The following is a 20311-nucleotide window of genomic DNA, read 5'->3' as shown; positions in this document are numbered from 1 at the left end:
TTGGCCTCCTTGATGTCCGAGGCCTCCTGGGGCTTCCGTGCCTTGTTGGCCCCATCCTTCTGCTGTACGACAGGCCTTGCTAAAAAGCGGGAACCCACGGGTCTCATAACGTTTCTTAGTCTCATAACTTCATCATTACTATCCCTTATCACCTCACTGTCAGAAACACAGGGTTCTTCAAGGCCACTCACTTCTTGCTTTATGTCAATATACATTGCTCTAGCTCTTCCAAGTGTCTCTGTACATCACGGACCTGCATGGCATCATGGAGGGCACTATTCATATTCACCTTCAGGGCAGTCAGGAATACCCACACTATGGTGCCAGCAGCAGTCCATGCCGCCTTGTGCAGCAAATGGGAATTCACCGCTTGTAATGCCTTTTCAGTGCTATCCAGTGACCTGTCCACCACCTCCCAGTTTTCCACCGGGGCCCATGCCGAGAGGACCCCGGCCCCCAGGTACCATGTGCTATGTGGTGGCCACTGGCTTCCTCCTTCCACTGGAGCCTCAGGCTGCCCTACATGCTGGGAACCCTGCTGACTCTGCCAATTGTCCCAATGATCACTGAACCCAGGCTAGGCAAGGTGCGAGCTAGGAAGCAGATAAGAAGAACCTGGAAGAAGATGCGAGGAGCTATAGGAACTGCAGACATGCTTCATTTGCAGCAAGGCAGACATGCTTTATTCTCTTGTGGCTAACGCACTGCAATGCAACTCAACAGCTTTACAGGTGGTGCTTATATGCATGTGTGCAGTGATATAAATGATCTCAGCTGTTACATAACCATGTAAAGTCATTATTTACAAAAGGTGGGGAGAGAGCAAGAGGACATGGGGTGAGAGAGCCTGAACACTGCCATCTTGGCCAATTGCCCCTTTCCTACAATGGGGTTCAGCAGTGAAAAACAAAAAAGATAAAGCCACATATTGGTCTATCTACTGCTTGAGACTTAAGAGAGTGGTTTTCTCAGTGAAAATGAGTTTTTGAAGCCTAGGAAAATAAAGGTTAAAGGAGGCAGTTTTCAAATACCATGAAGTGTATTACAAGCACTACACTGAGAATTCATTCTCTGCATTCACAGGAGAGAAACAGAAAAAAAGACTGAAAGATCATTTAGTAGGCCTTTGCCAAAGAGATTATTCAGATAACTTCTAGAAATCCCTTCCAGTGATCTGTAAACTTTAACACTGTTCTTTAAATGAAGACTTATTGAGAGTCCAGTTTAGGAAGTTTGGGAAAAAGAAGATCCTCAGTGTTTCATTTTATTGAACAGGAACACAATTGCTCTAGGTCACCTCCCTTTTCAAAACCCTTAAATGGTTCCAGGACTATCGGGAAAATATCTGAAAGCATTAAGGGCTCTCTGTGATCTGGCTGTAATGTACCATTTCAGGTTTCTTTGCCCCAGTCAGATATATATATTCATCACTCCCTAAATACACCTTCATGTCTCTGATGGCACCAACGACACGATTGAAGTACTTTTTCTACCTTCCTCCATTTATCTAAAAGTAACCTTTCCAAGAGTAAATTTATGCAACAAATCTTGGTAAGCAAATGATCAGAAAATATCAAAAGCCTTAAAACTTTTCTTTAAAAGAAGATTTATTCATTCATTTTTTTGCTGTAGTGGTTTTTTTGCTACGCATGAGCTTCCTCTAGTTGTGACAGGCAGGGGCTACTCGTCGTTGCAGTGGGTGGTCTTCTCATTGCAGTGGCTTCTCTTGTTATGGGGCACAGGCTCTAGGCGAAAGGGGCTTCAGTAGTTGTGGGGAGTGGGCTTAGTTGCTCTTCAGCAGGTGGGATCTTCCTGGACCAGGGACTGAACTGGTATCCCTTGCATTGCAAGGTGGCTTCTTCACCACTGAAACACCAGTGCATGCACGCATTCTTAGTTGTTCAGTTCATGTCCGACTCTTTGCAACATTATGGACTGTAGCCCGCAGGCTCTTCTGTCCATGGGATTCTCCAGGCAAGAATACTGGAGTGAGTTACCACTCCCTTCTCCAGGGGATCTTCCTGACCCAGGGATCGAACCCAGGTCTCCTGCATTGCAGGTGGATACTTTACCACTGAGCCACCAGGTAAGCCCCTTAGAACTATTCTTAACTTTGACTAGTTCCCTTCTGGGAATCTCTTCTTAAAAAAAAATCATCTGAAGGGTAGACAAAGATTTTTGCACAAAGATATCCTCCATGGCATTATTTATTTTTGTCTATTATGAAGAATTCCAAGCAAACATTAGAGAGACTAGTACAATGAAGCCCTGTATATCCATAACCCAGATCCACCAATTTACTGCCCTATTTGCTTCAACTCAATTTTCTCCTATAAAAAAAAATGCTCAATTATTTTAAAGCAAAGCCCAGATACCATGTAATAAACCTACATACTTGTATCTGAATCTACTAAATATATCTCTGAAAAATATGGGCCTTCTCTTACATAATCTTAAAGCCAGGATCACACCTAATCCATGCAAAAGCAAATGAATATTACCCAATCCATAAGCATATTTTCCAAATTATCTTTAAAATATCTTTTTCTTTTTTCAATTAGTTTGCGCATGCTGCTGCTGCTACTGCTGCTAAGTTGCTTCAGTCGTGTCCGACTCTGTGCGACCCCATAGACGGCAGCCCACTAGGCTCCTTTGTCTCTGGGATTCTCCAGGCAAGAGTACTGGAGTGGGTTGCCATTTCCTTCTCCAATGCATGACAGTGAAAAGTGAAATTAGCGTCCAAATAAGATTTACACAAGGCATGTATTTTGGGGGCCTCTTATATCTCTTTGAATCTAGAGTGGACCCTCTTCCTTAATTAACATTTTTTGCATCACTGACTTGTTGAAGAAACCAAGCCACTTGTCCTCTAGGATGAACTATATTCTACATTTGTCTGTATGTCAGTCAGGATAGGCCAGGTTATGCTGGGGTAAAAAGTAACTCCAAAATATCACTGATTTGTGAACTCCCTACAGTCCAGTAGGTTAGGATTCTGGCCTTCCAGTGAAGGGTGCCCAGGTTTGGTCCCTGGTCAGGGAACTAAAATTCTGCAAGTGGTGTGACACAGCAACCCCCACCCTACTCCCAAACTAAATGAAGCTTTATCTCTCCTTCTATATGTCTACCTCGGATTGACTGAGAGCTCTATTACCTGTTATCATCAGTCTCACTCCCAGACCCAGAATGAAGTAGTTACTGTGTAGAAAAACATCACTGCTGGTCACTGTGGGACAGAGAAAAGAGCTCTGAAAGGTCTATACCCCCCTGGTACCTGTGAATGCAATCTGACTTGGAAACAGTCACAGCAGATGTAATTAGTTAAGATAATACTGGAGTAAGGGTCTTTAGTTCAACATGATGTTGTCCTTCCAAGAAGAGAAGACACAGAAAAATGCACGCATTGTGGGAAGATGATACAAAGAAACACAGAAAGAATGCCATATGATGATAGAGGCAGAAGCTGGAGCTGTGGTGCCCCAAGTCAAGGAAGGCCAAGGACTGCCAGCAACACCAGAAATTAAGAGAAAGGCAAAGAGTAGAATCTCCCTCAAAAACTCCAATAGAAACAAACCCTGCCAATACCCTTATTTCTGACTTCTAGTCTCCAGAACAGTGAGAAAATAAATTTTTATTGTTTTAAACCACCAAGTTTGTGGTACTTTATTACAGAAGCCATAGGAAACTAATATAGACTGCACAGATAAAATACTATATTCCAATGCCATTTTTTTTCTGTGAGTCAATCAACTGCAATAAATGTAGGTTCGTGCCTTTCTGTTTATTTTCAACATTTTAGAATTGCTTTGTCATTTTAACTTTTGGCTATATTATTTACATTTTTAATTTCAAGTTGTATAAAAAGATATATTCAGAGATGTCTTATATCTTCACAAAATGTCCTATCTTGTTTCTTACCTCCTCAAAATGTAAAAAAAAAAACAAATCAAATAATATCAATAATGGTTGCCTCAGGGAAATAAGATTATGTTTCCTAACTCTACTCTGAAGTCTTCAAATCAAGAGAAAATAAAATTAAAAGAAAAAAATAAAATGATTTGTCCTACAGGGCCCAACTCAAATTCTATGACCTCAAGGAAATGTTCCCATAAATATTTTCTCTTTTTTGAACTTGTATGTTATTTAGTGTCCATATTTTTCATTTGGTGGGCTGCAGTCCATGGGGTCACTGAGAGTTGGACACGACTCAGTGACTTCACTTTCACTTTTCACTTTCATGCATTGGAGAAGGAAATGGCAACCCACTCCAGTGTTCTTGCCTGGAGAATCCCAGGGACAGCAGAGCCTGGTGGGCTGCCGTCTATGGGGTTGCACAGAGTTGGACACGACTGAAGCGACTTAGCAGCAGCAGCAGCCCTTTGCATCAATCAATAAATTTAAAAATTAATGCACTGATATCTGAAGGGTACCATGTTATGTACAGTTGTTTTCATGTATAGTTATGTACTTGGTTAAGCTGTATACTGAAACAAAAGCTTTTTTTTTTTGCAAAAGCTTTCTTATGACTTACATTTGGTCATCACTGCTGTCTGATGAACCAAATTCCTACAAAATGCTGAAGGGAAAAATAAAACTGAAACAGATTGATACAAATTCCTTTAATGACAACTTCATGTTTAAATAAATATACTGTTAAAAAATAGTGCATGGGTATATTATAATTACTAAGAAAGATTTGAGACTGCCATTCCCTCTGCAGAAACGCTATGCACAGATGCAAAATGATCAAAGGCTGATACAATAATGAATCTCAAGTAAGTGACGTGGCCATCACATGCCTGTAAGGGAAAAAATAAATACAGATGATTTAGCAATTCTAGTTAACTGCTAAACAAGCAGTTAGCAGATGAAAGGGCTTGATACAAGAATGATTATAAGTATATAATGATTTATAAGATATAATGTTCAGAGGAGAAGCCAGCTACATATAACAATATGGCTGTTCTGATATGTAACAGCCGAACATCAGCCTTGGTTTGAGGAAGAATGCAGGTGGAGCTAAAAACTGCACTGTACAATCTGATTAATTTTTTAAGAATTTTTCATGATAAAAGATTTCATTTGTTGGATGATGCCTCAGAATATATTACCCTAAAACATTATTATACTTTTACATTTATATATTTTCTCTGAAAAGCAATTTGGCAATATATGTAAGAAGCTATAAATGTGTCTATGGGCTTCCCTCGTGGCTCAGTTGGTAAAGGATCTGCCTGCAGTGCAGGTGACCTGGGTTCAATTCCTGGGTCGGGAAGATCCCCTGGAGAAGGAAATGACAATCCGCTCCAGCATTCTTGCCTGGAGAATGCCATGGACAGAGGAGCCTGGCAGGCTACAGTTCATGGGGTCGTAAGAGTCGGACTCAACTTAGAGACTAAACTACTACCACTACTATAAATATGTCTATACCCATGGACCCAGTATTTCCATTTCTTGAAATTTAATTTTAAAGAAAATAACTGGAAAAGTGAACACCATGATAGCAGGAACAGGCATAAGATGTCCCCAGTAGTTATAATGACAGAGGGAGGAAAACAGGAAATCAGTTAACCTCTATCTGAATACATTTAATTTTTAAATCATAATTATGAAGCATTTGATATAACATTAAATTTTTAAAAAATACAAAGTTTTTCATGTAACTATGCAATACATTTGGTTGACAATTAGAAGAAAATACGTATGGCAAAGGCTACTGTGACAGGGTGCTAAAACTATGGGTGATACACTGCCTTCCATTCTCCCTTCATTGTTGTTGTTTAGTCGCTAAATCATGTCCAACTCTTTTTTTGACCCCCATGGACTACAGCCTGCCAGGCTCCTCTGTCCATGGGATTTCCCAGGCAAGAATACTGCAGTGGGTTGCCATTTCCTCCTCCACGATCTTCCTGACCCAGGGATCGAATCTGCCTTTCCTGCATTGCAGGTGCATTCTTGACCACTGAGCCCCCAGGGAAGGCTCCATTCCCCCTTACTCTTCTCCAAAAGCTCTATGATGCTGCCACCCTCCCTGACACACAATGACTCCTGAAACAAAATCCTTAGCAGAGGCTTACTAACCATAATCAATGAAACAATATGGAGAAAAATAGGAAGGTAAAATTCCATCTAATTAATCATTTTTCTGTTCCCTACTGGCCTCCTCGGGCTTCCCAGCTGGTGCTAGTGGTAGAGAACCCGAGCGCCATGCAAGCAGACCTAAGAGACATGGGTTCGATCCCTGGGTCAGGAAGATCCCCTGGGGGAGGGCATGGCAGCCCACTCCAGTATTCTTGCCTAGATAATCCCCACGGACCGCGGAGCCTGGCAGAGTCTACAGTCCATAGGGCTGCACAGAGCTGGATGCAACAAGCAACTTAACACGCACGCACGGCCTCCCCAGTCACTGGGCACAACTGGCTGGTAGAGAAGATAATTAATAGGATTCAAACACTACAGAATCTTTTGAAACACTGATCTCATAGCAGCTGCCAGTAAATGGTGAAGAATGAAACTTAATGGACAAGGTACCTCTTTAACCCTTATTTAGAGAAATCTTAATAAGCACTACTACCTTAAAAACATTCTCAGTTGTTTCACTGTTTGTGTTTGTCTAAAACCAGGGCCTGACAAGCTGGGGACAGAGGAACCCGTGATGAGGCAGCAGCTTCCCCGTCAGTGGCCATTCATGTCACTTGACAAGCAAAGCCCAGCGGAATGCTGTCAGAAAATGCTGGTTCCCTTTTCACCTCATCTCTCTTTGGCTTATTTGTTGCTGATCCTATGCTCCAGTTCCCTTATCTGAATCTCCCTGTCCCTTCATGCTTAAATTAACTCCAATTTTGGCACCTCGACCTGTTTTGATTCCTATTCCATAAGAACTACAGAATCAAATGAAAGGAAAGTAAATAAATACTTCAAAATAAATGAACAAACAAAATAAAACAATAACAAGTGAATTCTGTTTTATCTTGGCTGTCATCCTATGACAGAAAAGAGCCTAACTTAGGAAAGCGATATTTAGATCATAACATTTCTGAGAATAACTGCCTCTATTGGTTGGTTAGACACAGAACCTACAATATTATGAGGGTATTTAGTAATTTTATGACTATGGAGAGAGGTTTAAAATTTAAATACGTTGTGCTGGCTAAAGATAATGTATATATCTTCAAAGTATATTTACTTACCAAAATTTCTTCATTTTGAAGCTGCCCCTCTGTATGTACTAGATCTAAAACACAAATTTAACAGAATTGAGGCAGGGCTCAAACTGCATCAGGATATATTGAAGTTTATTTTCAGCAAAATGTGATATCTGATAAAATTGTAGTTAGACCAGATATACCAGTGTTTTGGTATGTAAAATCCAATATAAAAATAGAGATATTTGATAAAAAGATATAAAACTATATATGAAACTATATATATGAAACTCATATGTATAAACTATATATGAGCTATAAAATATCCCAGTGAGTATTAAAAAAACTAAATATAAATTATAGCAAAGGAATATCAAGTGAAGAATTAATAAAATATGAAAGTCCTTTTTAACGATCAAGTTACTAACAGTAACTGCAGGCCTGAAAGGCTGTCTCACCATTCTCATGGGTACCGATTAGGGCTCAGTTTCTCACAATGAAGTTTCACTATGATGCTGAGTTATGCCACCCATGAATTGATCTTTTCTGGTACCCAGCTTCAGAAAACCTTTACTAGTACTAGTGTGATTTTAGGACAGATTAACTTATTTGGTCATGAGTTAATCATATCATTCTTTTGGAAAGATGAAATATTTCATTGATATAATAATAGTCACATTATTGTTATGTGGCAGCCTGGATGGGAGGGCACTTTGGGGGAGAAGGGATGCACGTGTATGTATAGCTGAGTCCCTTCCCTGTTCACTTGAAACTAACACAACATTGTTAACCAGCTATACCCCAATAAAAAATAAAAAATACTAAAAAAGAAATTCACAACTTAAAAAAAAAATATTGACATTATTTAGAAATTAATTTTACTTATATCAAAATGTGAAAAGTGAAAGTTGCTCAGTTGTGTCCAACTCTTTGCAACCCCATGGACCATACAGTCCATGGAATTCTCCAGGCCAGAATACTGGAGTGGGTAGCCTTTTCCTTCTCCAGGGGATCTTCCCAACCCAGGGATTGAACCCAGGTCTCCTGCATTGCTGGTACTTCTTTACCAGCTGAGCCACCAGGGAAGCCCAAGAATACTGGAGTGGGTAGCCCATCCCTTCTCCAGAGAATCTTCCTAACCCAGAAATTGAACCAGGGACTCCTGCATTGCAGGTAGATTCTTAACCAGCTGAGCTACCAGGGAAGCTCCAACATCAAAACAGTGTACCTAATTTTAAAAGGCAGACAGTACAAAAAGGGAAGTCTCTGGGAAGTAAGATTATGGATGACTTTCTTTCTGTTTCCTAACCTTTCTCTGAGGTAATACAAAATAGTAATCCCCTGCTTGACCCCTTTTCCTCCAATCCTGCTGCCCAGAGGTAAATGTTTTCAACTATTTCAGTTATTTTTTCTGGAATTATAATATATTTCATGATCCTTATTTGATTTATCCATTTTTTACTGACTTTATATTATAGTAGGTGAAAATTTATGTCTCTTGGACCAGTATTCTCTTCCTCCTCTTCCTACAAATTTTCCTGCCATCCTCTCAATTTTGAAATCAATACTTGATGGCTATACCATTGTCTATATGTTATTTACTACTGAAATAAGTAATAAATTATGACACATTTTCTTATACAACTCCTCCTCCACTAGAAATTAGTAACTTCTTCTTTCATTTGCTTAGTTTTCTTTTTAATTATGAAAAATTAAAAAATCTCAAACATACATAAAAAAGACAGGATATCATTCTTATATACCCATTGTCTTGAATTTACAATTATCAGCATTTCACCATACTTGATTTACCTAATTTTTTTTGCTAAGGTATTGTAAAGAAAGTCTGAGACATCATGATATTTCACCTTTAAATATTTGATTATCCATTTCTAAAGAGGAATATTTCTTGTGTAACTACAATGCCACTATCATATGACAATTTAAAAATGCTTTAATATCATATACCTAGTATATATTCAAAGGTCCCTATGCGTGCCTGCTCAGTCACTCAGTTGTTGCTGATACTTCATAACCCAACGGACTGTAGCCTGCCAGGCTCCTCTGTCCATGGAATTTTCCAAGTAAGAATACTGGAGTGGGTTGCCATTTCCTACCCCATCAAAGGTCCCCATTGTCCTCCTAAATGTCTTTTTATGGTTGGTTTATTCAAATCAGAATTAATCCTCTTTTAATCTTGAACTTCTTTGTCTCCCACACACACATTTCCCCCCCACACCATTGACTTATTGAAGAGACCAAGTCAGTTGTATCATAAAATGTCCCACATTTTCTCATATTGCCTCCTTGTGATTTCATTTGTTTTCTACCCTCTTTTCCTACAGATGGAGTTAGAGCTAACGGCCTGATTATATTTAGGTCTTTACCATATGTCTGGTGATTTGGGACTATCTTTTGTTACTTATGAATAGATCACTGGAAAATAGTACATGGGCCAGACTCACTGACTACCATGATTTCCATAGGGTGACCAGGAATGGACTAACCTTTCTCTGTATCCACAGATCTTTTGGGACCATTCAGTTTCTCCAAAGATGAATCCCCCAATCTCCTGGCTGGGGCTGTATTTCTGGTTGCTGGGCAGACCATAGGAAGGAGGCTACAGTTCCCACTATTCATTATATAGGTTTCCACTTCAATTCCCTGTTTTCCACTCCATGTCTCACTCATTCTCTTTACTATGACTGGTCTCCCTGAGTCCTGAGCCTCAACATTCAAAGTTCCTAGTCACTCTTGGGGGTAGTTTGTGGGAGGAAGATACCTAAAGTCTGTTACACTTTGTAAATAGATGTTCCACCAATCACTTTTCTTGTCCATGCCTTATTCAAACTTTCCATGGTACCTTTGCCTTCAAGTTTCTGGGGTTCTATTGGATAAACTTCCTTGTCAGGTACTTAGGTTATAATCTACTCAATTCTGCTACGGAAGTTACTACTCCTCCAACTGCTTCCTTTCTTCCATAATATATATTGACCTCTCACATCTGTTTTGAATTCCTGGTTCCCTGTTTGTTTTTATTTTTTGCCGCTGTAGGTTTATGTCTCATTTTTCTCCTTTATTATTATTTTCATGGTATTTTGGGAAGGAATAGATAGACACATGAAGGCAACATGCTGTCTTTTATGAGAGGCTACCAATTCTGTCAATAATATTTAAATAATACCATTAATCAGGAAGGAAGGAAAAATTAAAAACTAATATTCATTGCTTGTCTACCATATGCCAGACACTGTGTCACAAAAACTTTAAATGGTGATATCATCTCTATTTTTCAGATAAAGATTCTGAAACTCAAAAATTAAGTAACATGTTAACAATTACATAACCAGGAAGTGAAGAAGCATCTTAGTATTCAAATTTGTGTTTTTCTAGGTTTATCTAAATGTCATAAGAATCATTCAGGCCATCTTTTTTCACCAAAATGAAGTACAATTGGAAATATAGAGTAAAACACAATTCTCTACCCCCTCATGATCAAAATAATGCTGGTAAACCAAGCACATACCTCTTTCAATCCATTGCTCAAAATCAACTGGCTCGTTAGAAGTACTCTTTTCAATCCTCAAGGTCCTCACTGACATCATAAATAAATGAAAATAAAGTGTTAATTATCTACTTAATTCTATGTTGCTGTCCCTTGATTTCTTTTTCCCTCTGTCTAAGACTGGCAGGCATTAGTGGGAATGCACAAAGTACTGCAATCGGGAAAATCACTCACCATTTTTCCATAAATCCTTATGGTAAAGTACAGGCTGGGTAACTGTTACAAGTGTTTGCAAGCATATAACACAAAGCTAACAGAGCCTTTTTGAGTTTGGTACCATCTGGTTTGTTTTTGTTTGTTTGTTTGTTTTGGTACACTGGTAAATAATAATATTAGTGGTCTTGACCAAAAAACTTTATGCAGAAACTACTATAAGTCAGACATATTCATTCATTCTTGACTTCAACCTTAGAAGAAAGGTATTATTAACCTGCTTTACTGGTGAGAAAACAGGCTTAAAGAAATCAGACAACTTACAGAAGTCAAGCAAAATGTTCAATGATACAGAGCTAGTAAGTGCCAGAACTAGAATTCAAAGTTTAGGTCCAACTCCAGAGCCTTCACAATTAACGAGAGAAGAGAGAACGCAGTCATCTTCCTTCCGCATTGGTTTCCTTTTCTCCTTTACCCCTAAAGCAGTTCCCTTGACTCCAAATCCATTCTTCTCTGCTCTGCACCCTGAGGGAGGACCCCTGGGGACTGAACCTCCTGGATTTACTTTCCCACTGCCTACGGGAGGGACTGGGAGGAAACAAGGGCAGCAGGGAACTGAGATCAGGTTGTGTTTTCTCTCTTCCCTTCCTGCTTCAGTGTCCTGTCTTTGGCAGTGGTTACGCTCCTCCCTGGTTACAGCTCCTATTGGGCAGGCCCTTTTGTACACGCTCCAGTTCTCCTTGGGCTCCAGCAAATACTATTTCCTTCCTTTGGCCCAGGGAGGTAATGGCTTACTGCTATAGCCAGTTTCTGGGTGTCTCACCATCCCTAGCTTGTTCCCTTAACCCAGGCCATAATTCTGTAAGTGGTCCCATCAATAATGTTTCTTCATTTGAGCCACCTGGGATGTATCCTGTTTCCTACCATGATTTTGCTTGATATACTCTGTCCTTAAAAAAACATAAGACAGGATTAGGATGATGTTGTAGTGGAAGATATTCTTCCTAAATCCCTCAGAAAATGGTCACATTAATAAAAGAATCAAAGTTACCAAATGCAAATAATCAGGTTTGTCAGATTTTCAGAAAGAATTTGACAGAGAACCCCAAGCCAAAAAAATCTGGAGTAAAGATGTGAAGAAACCTAGCGTTTTGACAAGTTGGCTTCTTAAATTCATCACAGGGTCTTTTGCCAAAGGCTTTCACGTAGTAAATTGCATGGAAATTATTATGTGCTTTGGAAGGGTTTCAAATTCGCAGTTTCAGAGAAGCTAACTGTGCTCGAGACAGTTAACCCATACTCTCCACCCATCAACCCCAGCAATAAAACTTGATTCCATGCTGTAAAAAAAAAAAAATCAGTGCTTTGCCAAAAGTTTACATATGTGCATTCTGCCTATGGAAAAACTGAAAGATGAAAATTAATGAAATGAAATGAAAATATCATGCTTACCAAAGTAACTCTGGATTACAAGCTTTTCAATCCTCACATGTTTGTGAAAACATATAATGAACTCTTGGGGAAACATTCCTGTGGTGGTCCAAAAAGTTTCTGGATTTCTATTGTCAATTTTAAAGAAAAAGAGAAAAGAACAGCTAAATGTTTAGAAATGCTTAATCACAAATCCTAGCGAATACTAAAAAAAATAACCACCATTGGATTCTTACAATCCCTTCCTGTTTATTCTGCCTCTAATCTCTCCCCAACTTTAACAATTCTTTACAACCACCAGATATATTCTTTAAAACATGGAATTGATGTCACTCTTGTCTAAAATCTTACAATGATCCCTTATTGCCTATAAATCTAAACTCCTTAGTATGGCATTTAATGATCCTGTATAATCTGGTCCCATCATTAAGTATACTGTCCCCCATCATGATATCATCTCTCATTACTGTAGTCACATTGGACCGATTAAAATTCTGCAAACACGTCATGCAGACTCATGCCTCTGTGGCAGCCTTTCTTCCCTTGCAAAAGTGTGTTCACTTTTTGGTCACATCTCTCCAAGCCCACCAAATCACAATCACTTTCTCCCTCCTTTGCACTCACCCCACAGGCAGCATCCAGTTTCTATGAGCGCTTTTTTCCTGCATTTTTATTACTCTAGCTATGCCTTCTCTAAGTCCAGTTACTTTCTCTCACCTTTACATCCCCAGCGACTATCTCAATGGCTGACCAACAGTAGACACACAAGAGACGCTTGTTGAGAAAATATTAAAACATGCACTCAAGTGTTAGTAATATAAAAAATTATACACACACACACACTTATAGTATTGACTATATAAATAATCATTTCTTTAATTATATACTGTTTTTTATTTCTTTTTGGAGCTAAAATTTACCTACAGTGAAATTTCTCTTAAATGTACAATTCAATGAGTTTTGATAAATGTATATGCTCATGTAACCAACACATCAAGGTAACTAATAGCCTAACCAAGACAAAGAACACTTCCATTACGCTAGCCGTATCCTTTCTCTTTCTCTCCAGACAATCCCTACCTCCCTTAGGCAACCACTGCTCTGAGTCTTATCACCACAGACTATGCTATAATTTGTTTATGCATTTTTGTTTGATTTTTAAAAATATATTTATTTACTTATTTTCGGCTGCACTGAGTCTCTGTTGCTGTGCAGGGGCTTTCTCTAGCTGCACTGTATGGGTTTCTCACTGCAGTGGCTTTTCTTGTTGCAGATCATGGGCTCTAGGGTGTGGGGGCCTCAGTAGTTGCTGCATGTGGGCTCAGCAGTTGTGGCTTGCAGGCTCCAGAATGCAGGCTCAGTTGTTGTGGTGCATGGGCTTAGTTGCCCCATGGCATATGGGTTCTTCCTGGACCAAAGATTGAACCAGTGTCCCCCGAATTGTAAGGTGGATTCTTAACCACTGGACCACCAGGAAAGTCGCTTGCTTGATATTTCTGTTGAATATATGAATTGTTTTTTTTTTACCATTATGAATAAAACTTTTATAAACATTCTTGTGCAGGTGTTTTTGTGGAAATGTTTTCATTTCTCTTGGATAATTACTAGGAGTGGAATTGCTGAGTCATACTGGACATGGAACAACAGACTGGTTCCAAATAGGAAAAGGAGTACGTCAAGGCTGTATATTGTCCCCCTGCTTATTTAACTTCTACGCAGAGTACATCATGAGAAACGCTGGGCTGGAAGAAGCACAAGCTGGAATCAAGATTGCCAGGAGAAATATCAATAACCTCAGGTATGCAGATGACACCACCCTTATGGCAGAAAGTGAAGAGGAACTAAAAAGCCTCTTGATGAAAGTGAAAGAGGAGAGTGAAAAAGTTGGCTTAAAGCTCAACATTCAAAAAACTAAGATCATGGCATCCAGTCCCATCACTTAATGGGAAATAGATGGGGAAACAGTGTCAGACTTTATTATTTTGGGCTCCAAAATCACTGCAGATGGTGACTGCTGCCATGAAATTAAAAGATGCTTACTCCTTGGAAGGAAAGTTATGACCAACCTAGATACATATTCAAAAGCAGAGACATTACTTTGCCGACTAAGGTCCGTCTAGTCAAGGCTGTGGTTTTTCCAGTGGTTATGTATGGATATGAGAGTTGGACTGTGAAGAAGGCTGAGCACCGAAGAATTGATGCTTTTGAACTGTGGTGTTGGAGAAGACTCTTGAGAGTTCCTTGGACTGCAAGGAGATCCAACCAGTCCATCCTAAAGGAGATCAGTCCTGGTGTTCATTGGAAGGACTGATGCTAAAGCTGAAACTCCAATACTTTGGCCACCTCATGCAAAGAGTTGACTCATTGGAAAAGACCCTGATGCTGGGAGGGATTGAGGGCAGGAGGAGAAGGGGCCGAGAGGATGAGGGCTGGATGGCAACACCAACTCGATGGACATGAGTTTGTGTAAACTCCGGGAGTTGGTGATGGACAGGGAGGCCTGGCATGCTGCGATTCATGGGGTTGCAAAGAGTCGGACACGACTGAGTGACTGAACTGAATTGATATTTAATTTTATAAGAAAACATCAGACTTCCAAAGTGGTTGTGCCATTTTACATTCCTAACAAAAATGTAAGGGAATTCTAGTTGTTCCACATTCTTGCCAACATTCTGTTGTCAGGCTTCTTAGCTATTCTAGTGGATGTGAAATGGTGTCTGACTATGGTATTAATTTGCATTTTCCTGATGACAAATGATGCTAAGCCCGTTTTCATCTGCTTTCTGGTCATTCGTACAGTTTCTTTTGTGAAGTGTCTACTAAGTATTTTCTCATTTTTTAAAAAAGTTCTTTCCACTTCAGAGGGTGGGAAACATGGACAGAGTACAGAGCTAGACAACAGAAAAGGCTGAGCACCAAAGAATTGATGCCTTTGAACTGTGGTGCTGGAGAAGACTTTTTTGAGAGTCTCCTGGACAGCAAGGAGATCAATCCAGTCAATCCTAAAGGAAATCAATCCTGAATATTCATTGGAGGATTGATGCTGAAGCTGAAGCTTCAATACTTTGGTCACCTGATGCCAAGAACTGACTCATTGGAAAAGACCCTGATGCTGGGAAAGACAGAGGGCAGGAGAAGGGGTGACAGATAATGAGATGGTTGGATGGCATCACCTACTCAATGGACATCAGTATGAGCAAACTCCAGGTAACGGTGAAAGACAGGGAAGCCTGGCGTGCTGCAGTCCATGCGGGCGCAGAGTCGGATGTGACTGAGCAACTGAACAAGCAGCAGCAGCATGGAAAGATAAACACTATGATATGTAAAATAGACAGCCAGTGGAAATTTACTGTATGACTCAAGGAGCTCAAACTGGTGACAACCTAGAGGGTTGGGATGGGGTGGGAGGTGGGAGAAAGATTCAGCGAGGAGGGGAAATGTTGTACACCTATGGCTGATTCATGTTGATATACGGCAGAAATCAACACAATATTGTAAAGCAATTATCCTTCAATTAAAAATAAATAAACTTAAATGTTCTTTCCACTTTTACTATGTATTTGTAGGAGTCCTTTGTCAGACATATGTATTGTGAGCATTTTCTCCTAGGCTTCAGTTTGCCTTTTCATTTTCTTATTTGCATTTTTCAATGAGTAGTAGTCTTACTTTTGGTGAAGTACAGTTTCATTACCCTTTTATGCTTATAATTTTTGTGTCTTCATTAAGAAATCTTTGCCTACCTCACTGTCACAAAAGTACTTTCTTATGTTTTCTTTTATAAGTGTAAATATTTTAGCTTTGAATATAGTTCTATGATCCATATAGAATTAATTTTTGTGTTTAGTATGAGGTAGGGGTTGAGGTTTATTTTTATCCACATGTTTATTCAGTTGTTCCAGCACCACTTGTTAAAAGACTCTTTTTCCTATTACATTACCTTAGTGTCTTATTCTAAAATTAAAGGACTAGTTATAGGTGTATGTATTTCTGCCCCTCCATTTTATTCCACTGATCTATTTCTGTATCCTTAGCCTTTTGTTGAAAATTAATTGACTTTACATGCATGGATCTATTCTGGGCCCTCTTGTCTGTTGCTCTGATCTATATAGATCTATCTTTACCAAAATGCCATGCTGTTTCGATTACTGTGTATTCATCTTGAAATCAGATAATTTCAGGGCTGCAACTTTCTTCTTTTACAAGATGTGACAAGATTATTTTTTCAAGATTAGTTTGTATTTCCATATACATTACTACAAGAACAACAGTCATTTTAGGGAGAAACTGCCATTGAAACAATATTGAGTTTTCCAATCATGAATGTAGTACATCTTTTAATTTATTTAGTACTTGAATTTCTCTCAGCAATGTTTTATAGTTTTGAGTGTAAAGGTCTTGAGTGTCTTATTAAATTTATTCCTGACTATTTCATGTCTATTTAACTGCTAATATAAATGGAATTAAAAAAAAATTCACTGTCTAAATGTTTCCTGCTAGTGTATGGTAATACAATTGATTTTTGTGTATTGACTTTGCTAAATCCACTTTTAGCTCTAGCAGATATTTGTAGATTCCTTAGGGTTATATAGAGTCATACAACATGTGAACAAAGACAATTTTTTTTTTCAAGTAGTCAACAGCTCCTGTTTTATAAACACACACACACACACACACACACACACACACACCCCTGGAGAAACTGAAACTCAAATAAATATTATGAATAGTTAAAAAGGCTACTTTGTTACAAGATACATATAAAGAGGGCTCATTCCAAAACGAATTTTCCTTGTTGCCATCAAGAATAGGAACACTCTTTGGGGAAATACTATAAGGGTGCATTTTGATCATTATCCTCATTATAATATACCTACTAATTTTCTTTTAACATTTTAATTTAATTTTAAAGATTACTTTCCATTTACAGTTATTACAAAATATTGGCTATATTACCCATGTTGTATAATATATCCTTGAGCTTATTTTACATTCAATAGTTTGCCCCTCTCTCCTCTCCCTACTGGTAAACACTAGTTTGTTCTCTGTATCTGTGAGTCTGCTTCTCTTTTTGTTATATTCACTAGGCCACTAAGTTTTTAGATTCCACATATAAGTAATATCATACTGTACTGAACAAAAACAATTTTGCTTTCTTTTCAGTCTTTATGATTTCTATGTCTTTTCTTGCCTTATTGCATTGGCCAAGAATTTCAGGACAATATTGAATAGAAATGGTGAGAACCCTTGATTTGTTTCCAGTCTTCAGTTCAGTTCAGTCGCTCAGTCGTGTCCAACTCTTTGTGACCCCATGAATCACAACACGACAGGCCACCCTGTCCATCACCAACTCCCGGAGTTCACTCAGACTCACGTCCATCGAGTCAGTGATGCCATCCAGCCATCTCATCCCCGGTCGGCCCCTTTTCCTCCTGCCCCCAATCCCTCCCAGCATCAGAGTCTTTTCCAATGAGTCAACTCTTCGCATGAGGTGGCCAAAGTACTGGAGTTTCAGCTTTAGCATCATTCCCTCCAAAGAAATCCCAGGGCTGATCTCCTTCAGAATGGACTGGTTGGATCTCCTTGCAGTCCAAGGGACTCTCAAGAGTCTTCTCCAACACCACAGTTCAAAAGCATCAATTCTTCGGCTCTCAGCCTTCTTCACAGTCCAACACTCACATGCATACATGACCACAGGAATAACCACAGCCTTGACTAGACAGATCTTAGTCAGGAGGAACCTTTTTTTGATATTGAATACTGTTGATTTATAGTATTATATTAGTTTCAGGTATATAGCATGGTGATTCAATATTTTTATAGATTATACTCCATGTTAGGTTATTACAAAATAATGGTTATATTTCCCTGTGCTATACAAAATATTCTCGTTGCTTATCTATTTTATATGTAGTAGTTTGTATCTCTTAATCTCATACCCCTATCATGCCCCTCCCTGCTTCCTTCTCTCCACTTAAATCCACTTAGTTTGCTTTCTGTGAGTCTATTTCTGTTTTGTCATATACACTCATTTGTTTTATTAGGAAAGCACTTACTATTTCACCATTAAGTTGAAAATTTTTAGTAGATGCCTTCATCAGACTGAGAAAGTTCCCTCCTCTTTTTAATTTTTTGAGAATTGTTATAATGTTTGGTGCTGAATTCTAATGATTTTCTGGAATGACCATATGATTTTTCTCTCTCTCGCTCTGGCAATACGGTAAATTACACTCAATCTGTACTCCTGTGATAGTATGGTGAACAGGCCAATCTTGCATTCTTATGATAAACTCCATTTGCTGAATTCAATTTATAATGGTTTTATATCTATGTTTATAAAGGATATTGTTTAATTGTACTTTCTTGTAATGTCTTTGTAAGGTTTTGGGATCAGGGTTATAATTGTTCTCATAAAACAATTTTGAAAATGTTTCCCTCCTCTGTTTTTGAAAGAATTTATGGAATATTGGTACTATTTTCTCTCTAAATATTTTATATATTTTAATTTATATAATTGATATAAGCTATTCAGATTTCTAAATTTCATCTTATGTCATTTTTATAGCTGGAGTTTTTCAAAGAATCTGTCCATTTCATCCAAGTTGTCAAGTTTATTAGCCTAAATTTGTTCTTGATATTGGCTTACTACTCTTTTAGAATCTCTAATGATTGTTTCAATTCTGATACTGGTAATTTGCATTTTTTCTTTATATTTTAGTAAGTCTTGCTAGCGGTTTATACCTTTTATTAATTTTTTCACACAATGAACTTCTGGCTTTGATAATTTTTTCTAGTTGTCTATTTTCTATTTCATTGATTTCTGCTCTTATCTTTGTTATTTTTGTCTTCTACTTTCTTTTGGTATAATTTTCTCTTTGTTACCTAGCTTCCTAAGGTAGAAGTTATTGGTTTTTAAAATATTCTCCATTTTAAGTATTTATGCTATTACCTTCCTTTAATGCATTGATTTAACTATATCCCACAAATGTGGCTATATATACATTTTTCATTATCATTCAGTTATAAATATTTTCTAGTATCCCTTGTGATTTCTTCTTTGACCCACTGGTTATTTTGAAGTGCCATGTTTAATTTCTAAGTTTTGGGTGTATCCAGATGCCTTTCTGCTATTTATTTCTAATTTAATTACATAATGGTCAGAGAACATATTCTTTTCCTTCCCAGCTTAACTGAGATATAATTGACATGTAACATTATGTAAAAACACTGTGTGTGAAAGTCGCTCAGTCATGTCCGACTCTTTGCAACCCCATGGACTGCACAGTCCATGGAATTCTCCAGGCCAGAATACTGGAATGGGTAGCCTATCCCTTCCAGGGGATCTTCCCAGACCTGGGATTGAACCCAAGTTTCCTGCATTGCAGGCGGATTCTTTACCAGCTGAACCACAAGGGGAGCCCGAACAAACACTATGATTTAATATAACACATATACTGCAAAATGATTACCCAATAAAGTTAGTTAACACATACATCACCTCACATAACTACCATTTTGTGGGAGAATATATTCTTTAAGATTTCAGTCTTTTGAAATTTATTGAGATTTATTTAATGGCTCGGTTCATTTCAGTGAATGTTCAATATACAAGTATCATTGCTGATTATATAAATGCATAAGTCAAGGTAACCAATAATGTTATGTTAATTTTTACTAATTTTTTTGTTTAGCTGCTCTTTCATTCCTGAAAGGTGTTAAAAATCTCCAACACCTTGACTGTGAATCCAAAGAACATATATGTATTATTCCACTGACATGAAATGTCTGTATAAGCAAGTCTACAGAGACAAAAGTAGACTAGTGGTTGCCTAGAGCTGGTGGGGACAGGGGGTGGTTGGGAAGGGGTATGAGGTTTTCTTTTGGGATGCTGAAATGTTCTAAAATGGATTGTGTAGACGGCTGCATAATTCTGAATATGGTGGAAACCACTGAATTGTATATCCTAAATGGGTGAATTTTATGGTATGAGAATAATATGTCAATAAAGCTATTACAAAAA

General features: G+C 38.4%; 1 protein-coding gene across 2 annotated transcripts in view; it reads right to left on the bottom strand.

Annotated features, from left to right (window-relative positions):
- Positions 1-4672: 4672 nt before the first annotated feature.
- IFT25 (intraflagellar transport 25) overlaps positions 4673-20311 on the bottom strand; it is a 36499-nt gene continuing 20860 nt past the window's right edge. For both annotated transcript variants that reach the window (XM_068966071.1, XM_068966072.1), the window contains exons 4-7: positions 12316-12422; positions 10672-10740; positions 7191-7234; positions 4673-4799 (exon numbers count right to left, since the gene is read on the bottom strand). In XM_068966071.1, the coding sequence (XP_068822172.1) occupies positions 4686-4799; positions 7191-7234; positions 10672-10740; positions 12316-12422 (334 nt within the window). In that variant the 3' untranslated portion in view covers positions 4673-4685. The remainder of the gene's footprint in view (positions 4800-7190; positions 7235-10671; positions 10741-12315; positions 12423-20311) is intronic.

This window comes from Capricornis sumatraensis, chromosome 2 (assembly GCF_032405125.1).
Source record: "Capricornis sumatraensis isolate serow.1 chromosome 2, serow.2, whole genome shotgun sequence".
Taxonomy (NCBI): domain Eukaryota; kingdom Metazoa; phylum Chordata; class Mammalia; order Artiodactyla; family Bovidae; genus Capricornis; species Capricornis sumatraensis.
Note: the sequence above shows the minus strand (reverse complement) of the source record. Positions and strands in the feature narration are given on the sequence as shown.